This window comes from Leptonychotes weddellii, chromosome X (genome assembly GCF_054177405.1).
Source record: "Leptonychotes weddellii isolate Sample4059 chromosome X, ASM5417740v2, whole genome shotgun sequence".
NCBI lineage: Eukaryota > Metazoa > Chordata > Mammalia > Carnivora > Phocidae > Leptonychotes > Leptonychotes weddellii.
Window position 1 is genome coordinate 75,573,883 of NC_138385.1, and position 13,620 is coordinate 75,587,502.

At 42.5% G+C, this 13,620-nt stretch overlaps 1 protein-coding gene across 1 annotated transcript in view; it reads right to left on the reverse strand.

Moving 5' to 3' along the window:
* Positions 1-210: 210 nt before the first annotated feature.
* Positions 211-13,620, reverse strand: part of ATP6AP2 (ATPase H+ transporting accessory protein 2) — a 21,453-nt gene continuing 8,043 nt past the window's right edge. The window contains exons 3-9 of the mRNA XM_081808980.1: positions 12,229-12,360; positions 7,056-7,151; positions 6,526-6,663; positions 5,608-5,661; positions 4,205-4,354; positions 3,298-3,417; positions 211-1,249 (exon numbers count right to left, since the gene is read on the reverse strand). Coding sequence (XP_081665106.1) covers positions 1,055-1,249; positions 3,298-3,417; positions 4,205-4,354; positions 5,608-5,661; positions 6,526-6,663; positions 7,056-7,151; positions 12,229-12,360 — 885 coding nt within the window. The 3' untranslated portion in view covers positions 211-1,054. The remainder of the gene's footprint in view (positions 1,250-3,297; positions 3,418-4,204; positions 4,355-5,607; positions 5,662-6,525; positions 6,664-7,055; positions 7,152-12,228; positions 12,361-13,620) is intronic.

Consider the following 13,620-nt stretch of genomic DNA (forward strand, 5'->3'; position numbering starts at 1 on the left):
TATTCTGTATAAATTCAATAACAAGAATGGTAATTAAAATGTCTTCCTTGTCTTGATACTGAATCTCAGGAGGCAGTGAGAATAAACAAATGTAAAAAAAAAAAAAAAGCACGAAACCGTTTGTTTAACAGCCAATTCTGATTAAATAGAACCCTGTTTAGTTAGGATTTTACAATATAAAATAGATTTAGTATTGAAATGACACAAATGTGGAATCAGTAGTAACTTTATTTGTCACTTTATAATAAAGACATTGGTCCACTTCCACATGAAAAGTAGGGAGCATCTACTTCCACTTAATATTCTAGAGAATGACGTTGTACCACAAACCATTAATAGTAACTTACACAGGGAGGAAAGTTGACTATAAAATAGTCAAGCCCCAAGATGTCCGCCCCCCCCAAAATTGGTTTTTGGGTGTGTAATTACAGATATCTATTAACTCCACAAAGCGAGTTTCTTTTTAGATCAATGTAGTATTTTTAATATCCACCTGGTGATCTGGATCACCAAACTTTCAGAAGAGGTTAAAAAACAGCCACCCTCTGTCAGTCAGATGCAGTTCTCAATCTCAGTCACTGTAAGTACTCCCAAATAGCCCACTTTGGGCTATTTGAAGTTAAATACCTTCTGTTTCAGAGATTTACATCAAATTAAGACATTTACAAACGGTTCCTGGTATAGAACAGCCCAAATGTCATTTTCACCTGTCCTGTGTAAGGAAGTTAAGCACTCCTAAGTTTGTCTAATAAATTCAATGCATTTTCCCCAACATAAATAACACAAGTTATTCTAAATGTTTTACATTTATTTCAGTGCACATTTCCAAATGTTAATTGGAATGAAATTATAGTAAATGGAATCTACAACACACAAATCAATTCACATCAATACTATAATTCACTCTAAAAGAACATCACAGGCACACGGAGAACAAAATTTGCTTTTTTTTTTTATAAATTTAAAGTGTACCATCTACTTTTAAACTACACTAAAAGATTTAACAAAACAGCCAATTTCCAAACCCCTTTTCTAAGTTTGGCATGAGGAGAGTTCAATCCATTCGAATCTTCTGGTTTGTCATCCTGTAAATAATGCTGTCATATCCAGGATCCATGTTCCAGATATTATAAGAGGTGATAATCACGGCCAAGGACAAGGCGATCATTATCCAAAGTACCATGTTGAAAACCACTGGATACTCAAGGTTATACTTATATGCGAGGTTATAGGGGCTTGATGGGTTCTTCTACAACGAAGAAAAGAGGGAAGAATTTTAAGATCAGAAATTATCCCCATTTGGTAGCTCTAATTCGTTTATCAAACATTTATTCCTAGGTGGCATTAAGACATGCTTCTCCTAGGAGGAGCCAAGAAGAGGAGCCTTCCAGGAAAAGGGGAAGCACACGGTCATTGGAAGTATAAACCAGTCCAACTGCTTGAGAAAATGTGGCAACACCAGTATGGTCAAAGATCCAGCGAGTCCACACCCCAGGGAAACCTTGTGTGTGTGTGTACCCAGAGCCACGCACAGCGACCTACGTTAACAGCACGGACAATGTGGCACGTCCACACAATGGGAGCCCTGGCAGTGAGGATGGACCTACGGCCTGTGTGCCTCTGAAACAAGACTGGGCAGCAAACAACACAGAAAAATGCATTCCATTCACATACAATTCCAGTGCAGGCAAAACCAAACACCAGTGTTTAAGGATGAATCCATTCTGCGGTCAAGCTGTAAAGAAATCAAGGGCATGACTAACGAATCGGGACAGCAGTTCCCTGCGGATGGCAAGGGCACAGGGGTAAGACCGGGAGCTCAGAGGAACAAGTACTGTGCTCCCTTCCCCACGTTATACACTTATGTGTGCTCTACTTGGGAAAACCGTTCATTCAACCCCATCTTCATCCTGCCGGGCCTTGGTGCAGGTGGAGTCTATTCCAGGCCCAGGCAAAGGCACTGTCTTCTTCTCAAACAAAGCGAGGAGGAAAGGAAGCTACGGGCAACCTGGCCTTGAGCCTACGGGCAAGGAGAAGCCGTGGACAGGTTTCAAGCAGGAAGCGAGTGACAGGATCAGGTTTGTCCTAAAAGGACACAGAAGACGATGTAGCCCCAGCACCTGGCATGTTGTAGGCACTCGGATGTTTCCTTCAACTCACTCTCCCTCAGACTGAAGAGGGATTTCAGTGGGGGAGAGGGTGGGTATTCCCACGTGCAGGGAGCTTAGGAGGCAAACGCGAAAGGATTTCCCCCTTGAAGACCTCTTTCTTTCGGGGGGTAAGTGGGTTCTTTCTCCCTGCGCACCACTCCCCGCACGTTAGTATATTCCCAGAGCTGCATAGTCTAGCTGTAGAACATTCCCATTCCCCTACTAAGACCCTCAAGCTGAACGCCTCGTTGCCCGGGGGAATGGGGAGCCCGTCCAGAGCCGAGAGGCAGGACGGTATTCCCGAGGATGCGGGGCACCAGCCTCCCATCTCCCAGTGCTTTAGTCTATTAGAATGAACCAATACGACACTGTAATTTTCAGATTACATATGTAAAATGTTAACTCAGTTCGAGTTCCTCTTGCTCCTTAGGAATGTCTGTCTTGAAAGCTAAACTATGCACTCAAAAGCTGTTTATATTTTATCAGTACTTCTAGACGCTCTGTAGTGGGAAAATTTTGGGGATTGTCTAGCCTGCCATGTGGTCTTAAATACAGGTCCTCCCACTCCCATTAGAATGAAACCATCTCAAACCAGCCACGTCTAGATTATCTCGGGCAGGCCTTCCACCTCTGTCCCACACGGAGATCAATAAATGGGTCCAAAGGGCAGTGTCTATAAATGACTGGGTAGCAACTATAACTAAGGTTCTTGGCCACAACTATAGGACCCTCTAAATGCTTAAAATCAAAGCAAGATCCAGGCCAAAACCTTGTAAATCAAATTCTCAGGACTATAAACAGCAGATCCTGGAAAATGAGGGACTGGGCCACACAGACAACATACCTCCAGGAAAAGCAGACTCCAGGTGCTGAATCCTACATCCTACTCCCTCACATTAACTTCTGAGGTCTGCTTGTAAGAGCAGTATTTGAATGATCTCACTCAAATTCTTGTATCATCTGATCACAAGCAGAATGAGCATCACTGGCAAAACACACATGCCTACATGGGTAAGCAATCTCAGTTTTCACTGAAATTGTTTCCCAGATTGACCGACCGCTCGTCCATGTCACCCACAGGTGATCGAGGATTTAGTGGTTTTTTTTAATTTTACAGTTTTAAAGCAGGGTCTAAAACCGTACTCACCTCTTGTTTTGCCTCAAGAATAGTCCTTGTCTTCCTGATGAGAGATGTGTCAAATGACCGCACGGTCACTAACTCCACCACTGCATTCCCGCCATAAAGGTTGTACATGTCATCTGCGAACTGAAGACTTACTGGTATTACTATTGCGGACACGCACTTACTCAAATGTTAAAGCTGTGCACCTAGGAGAACATACACTCGCCTACTGGCTAATGAAATACGCTGTCTTAAAGGTTTGATTATGTCAAAATATTCAGAAGAATGTTCATCTTCAACATATTCAAATGTTCAAAATAGAATTAAGAGACAGGCTGTTGGCATGTAAACTGGGGGAAGGGAAGTAGAAGAGGGAAATGAAAATTTTCCTAAGTGGTCTCTGATTAATCACGAACACCTATAAAATTTAACTCACTGAAGAGCTGCAGGTGAGCAACTCCAAGGGCAGAGAGAAACGCGCACTTATTACGTGTCTATTCAATGTCTGGTACTGTGCTCAGTGTTTTCCTCCCATGATTTCATAGGGTTGATGGGGACAGTTTCGGGTAGGAAAGAAGAAAGTTCTGGCAATGGATGGTGGTGACAGTTGCACAACAATGTAAATGTACCTAATGCTACAGAACTGTACACTTAAAAATGGTTAAAATGGTAAATTTTACGTATATTTCACCACAATTAAAAGAAAAAAGTATAGTGCTGGAGTTACTGATCATTTCCCCTGCCGTCTGCCAGCATGAGAGACATCCCAACGCACACCTGTGACCCACTCCACCCTTTGTCACTAAAATTAGAGGTCCTCCAAAGAAGGGGAGATTTCCATCAACAGTATTTCACTAAATAGATTTTTCCATTACGAAGCTAAAAGTGAAATCGTCATACTCTAACTTCTCATACCCCATTGACAATTTACCTTTTGCAGAGCATCAACAAGGATCTTGGAAGCATCTCTGAATTGTTCAGAATCTTCCCCATAATGTTTCCCAATTTCATCTAAACCTGCCAGCTCCAGCGAATATAAATCAGGAGAATGATCCTTGGCTAGATGCTTATGTCGAGACAACTGAGAAGAATGAACGAACGAACAAAAGGAAGTGCGTAATGTCAGACGCAGCCACTTCAAGTTTTATACGTAACTAGGCTGAAAGGGCCATACCAGCGTGCCACAAGATACAGTTTAAAACGGTGGCAAACAGAACTAGTTGAAATGGGAGTTTCTGATAAACCCAGCACAAATCTCATTTTTAAGAGCAATTATAAGACTCCTTGAATATTTAATAAAAGCTCCTAAAAAACAACAACAACAAACTCCTTAGTTAAAAAACCTCAGATACAAGGGGCGCCTGGCTGGCTCAGTTGGTAGAACATGTGACCCTTAATATCAGGGTCAGGAGTTCGAGCCCCACACTGGGCCTACATATAGCTTAAAGAAACAAACCAACAGAACACCCTCAGATATGGGCCAGGGTATGAAAGAACAGATAGCTGGACCAGTTCGATCCCAGGAGAGCATGAGCCATCAGTGCTCAGAGAGCAGCTAGCTCCCCACGGGTCCTCCTAGAGCACCTGGCTGGCCCCCAGCAATACACCTCTAGACTCCCCCAAACCAACCTGCTGAAAGCTTCGGGCAACAACTTCAGAAAACAGCATACAGGTAAGCTTTCTTATTTTAGTCAAAGGAGGAGTGTTTTTTTGTTTTTTTTTTTAAATCACTCACACAAAATACACTGCAGGTATATTTATTTCCTTCCTGACCTGATTGACAGCATTATTAGTCCAAACTTATTTCTAAATTTTTTTCGTTTGTTGGTTTTGTTTTTTTTTTAAGATTTTATTTATCTGACAGAGAGAGACGGAACACAAGCAGGGGGAGCGGAAGAGGGAGAAGCAGGCTCCCCGTGGAGCAGGGAGCCCGACGTGGGGCTCGATCCCAGGACCCTGGGATCATGACCCGAGCCAAAGGCAGTCGCTTAACCAACTGAGCCACCCAGGCGCCCTGTTATTTCTATTTTAGACCCAAAGATAAGATCTAGGAATTAGGTCTTAACGTCTTTCAAGAAATCAACAGCCAAGTCAGGACTCCAGTGAGGGCGGCCTTACTCCCAGACCTGTGCCCTTGAGGACATGCAAAATAATTTCACTGTAACAAGAGAGGAGTTCACAATTCCCATCACCACCACTAATTTCTCAGCTTTCGTGGTACGTAAATCTAGGGCATAAACAAACTTTAAGTGGTCTCCCTATCATTTCAGGATTCTCGGGAAATGTCTTTTGGAACCAAAATAAATGAAACAAATACCAGAGTAGCCGACTTACCAAACTTGAAATATCACGTAGCACTTGCAATTCAGAAAGAAAGAGCAGATCAACCTGCAAAGGGCCAAAAGCAGTATTATTTTAAATATGCATCCAAGATCTGTATTTGCCATTTACCAAGCAAGGCACAGGACAGGATATTACAAATGTTAAGCCCAGTAAGTGATTTTATGCAACAGCTGTCCTCTATTTGGTAGGTTCATCTCAATTGAAAATGCACATAAAAACACTTCCTAATAAAAAGGTGATGGTCATTCCCGGCACAGTGAGGACCACTCAATAGCTAGATCTTTGATAAAGGTATGACAAAGCACCCAAACTCTCAAGTGGTTTTCCCTCAGGGCATCCCAGTCTCTGACACACTGCAGCGAGGACCTGCCAGTGGCCCAGCCTGCTCACATTCCTTGAACATGTTCCACATCAGAGAAGAAAAGATGGCGGTTCTGGTCATCCACAGGTCAGGAAGAGAGGCCGCCACAAAGGTGGCATGCCACGTGGGGAAGATAGTGGTGAAGGTGACAGGAGTCAAAAGTAAGAGGGCCTCCCTCCACTACACTGTTGAGAATGAACCAGAAAGAGGCGGCAACGCATCAGAGATGGCAGTGAATAATGGCCTCTACATAACCAGACCAACACAGCTCCGCCAGCCAAGTAGTCTGTGTGACTCCTGGCCTGTCCGCCTTAACTGGTGGCAGCCCCTGCACGAGAATGTAATACTATTTATTCAAGTCACACAAAAAAAGTCTATTTGTTCATGAGATTCATTTAAAAATTACACTAAAGAATCTACTCCAGCACAGTAAACCTGTAAAACCTGTCATTTCCTGAAATTCCAAGTCTGCTCTAAAGTCAGGGAGCATAAGACCTGGAAAATTAGTAATGATATTCATGTATTCATTCAATGACGGCACTTCTTACTTCATTGTTCCTACTCAGAGAATTGAGGGGAAGTGAATTGAGAACAGAGTTTTCCTGGAACAGGCGACTGCGGAGCTGTCGTAACGTTACGGAGAGATCTTCAAACACCGAGTTCGCCTTCCCCACCATATACACTCTCTGCAAGAAGATCCGAAATTTTGTTACAGCCTGCAGATTAATTCCAATATACGCAGTACATATGAAATACACGTACGTACTATAATATAGGGAGAGTATATACAATTTTTCATAAAAGTGGTTTTAAATTTTCATTAAGGAAAGCTTATTTTTTTTTTAAAGAATTTATTTATTTATTTGAGACAGAGAGAATGAGAGACAGAGAGCATGAGAGGGAGGAGTGTCAGAGGGAGAAGCAGACTCCCTGCTGAGCAGGGAGCCCGATGCGGGACTCGATCCCGGGACTCCAGGATCATGACCTGAGCCGAAGGCAGTCGCTTAACCAACTGAGCCACCCAGGCGCCCAAGGAAAGCTTATTTTTTAAAGCATTAAGTAAAAACTTATCACTTACCTCCTCACTGGGAGCCAACTGCAAAACTACAGGAGTTTCTTCGGAAAATAAGGAGTGAATGGAATTTGCAACGCTGTCAAGACTAAAAGGAACTGCCTGAAATATAAGAGTAAGACCTCAATTATTGTTGGAACCCAAGGGGTAAGAAAAACCACTCAGCAACAACCAAAGAACCTTAAGAGAAAAAAACCCAAAAAACAAAAACCCCCATCATTTATGGAAATTCAAAAGACCCAAATCATTTCCAAACACAGCCCTTTGGAGGGCGCGGATGAAACAGCCCCTAAGCGGGCCGCGAGTCTTATCTCCTATATGCCTAGATGGGAAATAACTTGCCAACATGAAGGACACAACACTCTTGCACAAACCATTTTCTGGTGGTAGTTCATGTACTTTAAGCAGCAATTCATTTGGTTTTAATATTGTGTCACAATGAATGTATATTCTATAATAAAGTATCAACTTGTAAGAGGAGGTCTGAAGAATCTGAAGAATTAAATTTCATTGAAAGAGAACTAGACCTCATTTTTCATTTCAGAATTTAAAAAATGTTGGATTTAGGGTTTATCTCCAGATAGACTGAAGACTCAGACAAAGCATAAAGTATGTCACAAGAATTTTGAAGCCTCTATCTTGGGACCACATGATGGTATCAATTGAAATAACCAATTGTAGTAAAATCTACTTTTCTCTTGAATTTTTTATTGAAGTGTAACACACCTATGGCAGACTGCACAAATCTTAGGGTAACAGCTCAAGGAATATTCACAAATGGATACACTCATAAAGCCTAGCCCGAGCAAGGCAGAACATTATCGGCACCCTAGAAGGCTCCCGCTTCCATCCTCTCCACACCCAAGGGTAACCAAAACTTCTGACTTCCATCTGCATAGATTTGTCTTTATCCCACATTATTTTTTAAAATAAGTTATGGTCACTCTTCCCCTCAAAAAATTATGTTATTCTCAATATTACTGTAGTAAAACAAGCAGTATAATGGTGTTTAATGGAGATTTCTTAGTGATTTTTTTTTTTAAAGATTTTAATTTGTCAGAGGGCGCACAAGCAAGGGGAGCGGCAGGCAGAGGGAGAAGCAGGCTCCCCACTGAGCAGGGAGCCCGATGCAGGACTCGATCCCAGGACCCTGAGATCATGACCTGAGCCGAAGGCAGACGCTTCACCGACTGAGCCACCCAGGCATCCTTAATTCCCTTTACTATTGAAAGGTTAATGTTTGTAAGTAGCAAATAATGCTAACATGGTACAGGGAGAAATAAATGATTAATAAATCTTTGATAAATTTAATTTTGATGCTGGGATTTCATCTAGTTCATGATACTGTGAAATAAAGCCAATTCCTTCTTAATCAAGATGTGTATTGGGTGCCTGGGTGGCTCAGATGGTTAAGCATCTGCCTTCGGCTCAGGTCATGATCCCAGGGTCCTGGGATCGAGTCCCGCATCGGGCTCCCTGCTCAGCGGGGAGCCTGCCTCTCTCTCTGTGTCTCTTATGAATAAATAAATAAAATCTTTAAAAAAATAAAAATAAAAAAAAAAAGATGTGTATTAACTCTTCACAAAATTCTCTTAAAATAAGTTACGGAGTAACCGAAGAAGGGGGAAGAGAGGCCCACTTGCAAAAGCACACCATCACAGTGCCCTCTCCTTGGCCGTCCCTCTCCGGAGGGAACACGAGCACGGGGACACTCTCTGGCCTCCTTTCACCTAGTGAAATGGCACCTGTGGCAGGAAGTTGAAGATTAAAGGTAACATATCCTTAGCAATCAAATTGGAGAAGCTGCTGAGTCAGATGAGAGCCAAACTGTGACGGAAAAGAAAAAATTATACAGACCACGAAGCTCAAAAAGGAAAAAGCTCAACAGCTTAAGATCTCCTGTTTTCTTCCACTGTAGTACAAGGGTATGTGTGTGTCCTGGAGAGAATCAAATTTATCTATAGGACTTGAAATTCTAATGAAAGGAGCTAATCAAATAGAAGCTTCATTAAGGGGAATTCTAAGACATTCCAGTTTGTTTTAGATTTTGTGGATTTTGCCCTCTGAGCCTTGTATTTCATTCACCACCCACTGCCAGGAAAAGTATTAGCAGTCAGTCAGCGTCAAGCAATAACATGAGCTCTTTTCACAGCTTGTACTCATGGAAAATAAGGCTAGTCTGTTAAAAATGCTGAGTTTTGTGGGGCGCCTGGGTGGCTCAGTCATTAAGCGTCTGCCTTCGGCTCGGGTCGTGATCCCGGGGTCCTGGGATCGAGCCCCGCGTCGGGCTCCCTGCTCAGCGGGAAGCCTGCTTCTCCCTCTCCCACTCCCCCTGCTTGTGTTCCCTCTCCAGCGGTCTCTGTCAAATAAAATCTTTAAAAAAAAAAAAAAAAAATGCTGAGTTTTGGACTGTATGCAAATTAAAATCTTAAGAGCATTTTGGATTTTTATATATTTATTTTAAAGGGATCCTCAACAATGATTTTCACAGAAATTACTTTAATATTATTACTAAGATTATTTTTTAAATCTGCCTTTTGATTTTTGTTGTTTCCTTTCTTCCATTTATTCTGAAATTCTGGTTTCTTTAGCTCATTAATTTCCTGTCTTTTAAACTGTCTAACGTGTGCATTTAAGCTATCAATTTTTTCCTTTTCTTCCTTTAGCTGCACCCCACCACTTTTAAATATCTGGTACATTCACTGATATTCAGTTCCAAATAATTTCAAAACTTCCACTGTGATTTTCTCAACTCATGAATTATTTGGTAGTCCATCTATTCCAACTAACTTTTCCTGTTGATTTTTTCCAAGAGATGGGGCACCTGGGTGGCTCAGTTAAGCATCCAACTTTTTTTTTTTTTTAAGATTTTATTTATTTATTAGGGAGCGAGCGAGAGAGAAACAGCATGAGAGGGGGGAGGGTCAGAGGGAGAAGCAGACTCCCTGCCGAGCAGGGAGCCCAATGCGGGACTCGATCCCAGGACTCCAGGATCATGACCTGAGCCGAAGGCAGTCGCTCAACCGACTGAGCCACCCAGGCGCCCCAAGCATCCAACTCTTGATTTCAGCTCAGGTCATGATCTCCGGTTCTGGAGAACAAGCCGTGGGGGGTGGCGCAGGGTCCCACACTCAGTGGGGAGTCCACTTCTCCCCCTTTCCCTTAGCCTCTACCCTTTCTCCCCAGCTCACATGCTAAGATCAAAAATTTTTTCAAAAGTTATATAGAAAAAAAAGATTATACAGTTTAAAGACATGCAGAGTTCTATCAGACTTTCTATGAAAAATAAGTTTAAAGAAAAAAGTTTGCCCCCATTTCCCATTCCCAAGGACCCCACTTTCAAAACCTGTTTCCTTTTGCCACCATCTCTAAATATGTTTATATCACATCTTGATTCTTCCATTTTAGAGATTTACTGCTGAGTATAGAAAATGACGATTTAGCTCTCTCATGTCACCAACCACAGCCCCCCCCCATAAGGCACTCCGTTTCTAGGTCTTCACCTTCTCAAGAGTCCTGATTTTCATTGGATCCGTATCATTTCATTATTATGACAATGTAAACTGTATTCTTGGCCTGGCATTATACTAGACAATCCCTCCTTTTCAGTTCTTGCTCTTCCAGTCCTTAATGGCAATGAGAAATCTGCTTTCTACTCTCATTCCTTTGTAAAGACAATGTCTTTTTTTCTGATAGCTTTTAAGATTTCCAGTGCGCTTTAAACCTGAGGAGTCATCTATTTTGTTTTTACCGTTTCCAAATACGTTTTTCTTTACTTTTTACCGAAGTATAGTTGACATGGAATATTGCATTAGTTTGCAGGAGTACAACCCGGTGACCCAACATTTATACACATTAGGAAAGGACTAATGTGTATAAATGTTTCCATCTGTCACTAAGTTAGGCGACGTCACAGCGTGTACTCCCTGTGCGGTAACGTTTATAACTGGAAGTTCGTACCTCTTCCTACCCTGCACCTATTTCCCCTCCATCCTCCCCACCCTTCCAAGTACATTTTTAAGGTATCGTTTTCAGATTTAACTGCACTGTGGTCAGAGAGGGTGGTTTATTTGATACTAATTCTTCATTATTTGTTGAGATTTGCCTCGTGGCCTAGTACATGGCCTCTTGTAACCATGTTGTGTGTGCCTGGAAATAATTTATACTAGACCACAGAAGTCTGAAAAACTCCCCCCAAATCATCATACAGACTAGTCTTCAAGTGCCATGAAATTAGAAGCTGAAAAATTAAAAATTTGAAAAGAACCCACACGTTAAACACTTCTAAATAACTCATGGGTTAAAGAAATCACAAGATAAATTATGAAATATTTAGACGTATTAATGAACGCACCACATATCAAAAAGGTCTTCTACCTGCCTCACAGTTTCTATCCCTTCCTTGAACTCCTTTCACAATTGTAACGTATGTATTTTCACATCTCCTGGAGATTGGTCTATTATCTGTAGTTCTAAGGGGATGGATTCGGTTTGTTGCACCTGCGCATTCTCTCACAGCACTCCTTTCTTGCAAGTGCTTTGTAAATTACTCATCTTCGATTTTTTTTTTTTTTTTTTTTTAAACCAAAGCAGCCCTGGGCAGTGGAGGTGTCCAAATGGGGTGGGTCGTGTGAATTGGGCACGCCAGGAGCCTGGAGTTCCAATTTCTCTTAGGGGACCCTTTGGGTTCCCCCGCCAAGAGAGGTAAGCCAGCTGCTCTGTGGCAGCCCTGGGGCAGCTGGGGTTTTCCTGGTCCTCCTTTCGAGAACAAGCTATCATTTCATAGCCCCTGGCTTTCTGCAAGAAACATGGAGCTCCGGCTCACCGCTGTGGCTCTTGAGCTGTCTGTTCCCATCTGGCAGCTCTGTGTATCCCTGCCTTGCCCGCAAGTTCAGCTACATGATGTTCTGGGGACTTCCCTGCTGGCAGCGGACGGAGGGCCTCTCAAGACAGCTCAGCCAGCCATACTGCCTGAAAAGCCAGTGAAGGCGTAAGTGAACCGGCAAAATAGCCTCCAGTCTCCTACTTACACCAAGTAGCAGGTAAAATTCGGACGGGAAGGTGACAAGATAATGGACAAGAAAATGTAGACAAGAGAAAGGTGTTTAGAACACAATTCATAACGACAGCAGACAAGATTAAAAATGCATGCCTTTAATTTTTTATAATAAATACTCACATTCTCCAAAGGGTACGAAATGACACTGCCTGGGGGTAGAGCGAGTTTGTCTACTCCCTTCACCATCACCATAATGGTAGCCCGAGGACGATGGAACAGGTTACCCACCGCAAGTCCTGGCCAAGACAGGTCCTAAACACCGGAAAGCATGAGATGGTGCTTAATTATCCGCTCCAGAAACCCCTGCCCCAATAACGGGTACTAAGCAGAGTCAAGGGGTTCCAGGACGACACAAACAATGAAAATTCCATTTATATATTTATTTTAAAGGGATCCTCAACAATGATTTTCACAGAAATTACATTCTTAATATTATTACTAAGATTATTTTTTAAATCTGCCTTTTGATTTTTGTTGTTTCTTTTCTTCCATTTATTCTGAAATTCTTCTGGTTTCTTTAGCTCATTAATTTCCAGGGGGAGCAAACGTTTCATTGAAGGCAGCAGTTGCAAACTCCTAACCAGGGACAGGGATTTCGACCTCCTTTGTGTTCTTAAACTTCCACAGATCTACAACAACAAAGTCTTACTAGTAAGTCCTCTCAAACCTTTTGTGGAAGAAAGCAGACAAGGAAACAAAATGTAGGTCCTTTTCAAATCTCAGATTACAAACTCTTCCTCACCATCACCTGCCCTTGTGGACGGCGTGGCTTTTGTCTTTCATAAGGACACAGCAGAACTGCCGTTAGAAGTCTTCTCTTTAGACTAAGCTTGTCATAAATAAAATTCCTGCTCAAAGTAGCTCACATTAATTTACTAATAATTATTTCTCAGGGTTACTGTGACAGCCACTCGTAGTCAAATTTAAGTCTGTGAAGGAGGAGGTACAAATTTCATCCTTAAATGTAAAGCAACCACTCATGTTCCCACAGGGAGCTCAGGGGCTCCAGCCACAGGCCCTGCAGAGAGGGAGCTCCCTCGCACTGCTTCTGGTTTCAAGGGCACTCAGGACCTGGGAGGAAAGTTCCTTTGAGTGACTGGTGATTATCTAGAGACCATGTCAAAAGTACAAAACTTATTAAGTGCCAAGAGCTAACGATAGCAAGACGGCAGACTGCATCCCCTCTCTCCATGCCTTTCACTGCAGACCCCTCGTCCTGACAGGATCTACACCCCCTCCAATACATCACAGAAGCAGCCAGTTACTCAACAGCTTATGGCTTCATTCCCACAGCTGCTGACTGCACTATATTCTCAGACTCAGGCAAGATGCATGCACGTTTTATCATTCATAATAAATTGCAATAGACTGAACGTGTGTGTCCCCCCCAAAATTCACATTGAAAGCTATCCCCCAATGTGACACTATTAGGGGCGGGCCTTAGGGAGGTGATGAAGTCATGAGGATAGAGCCCTCACAGTGGGGTTAGTGCCTTATAAAAAGGGACCCCAG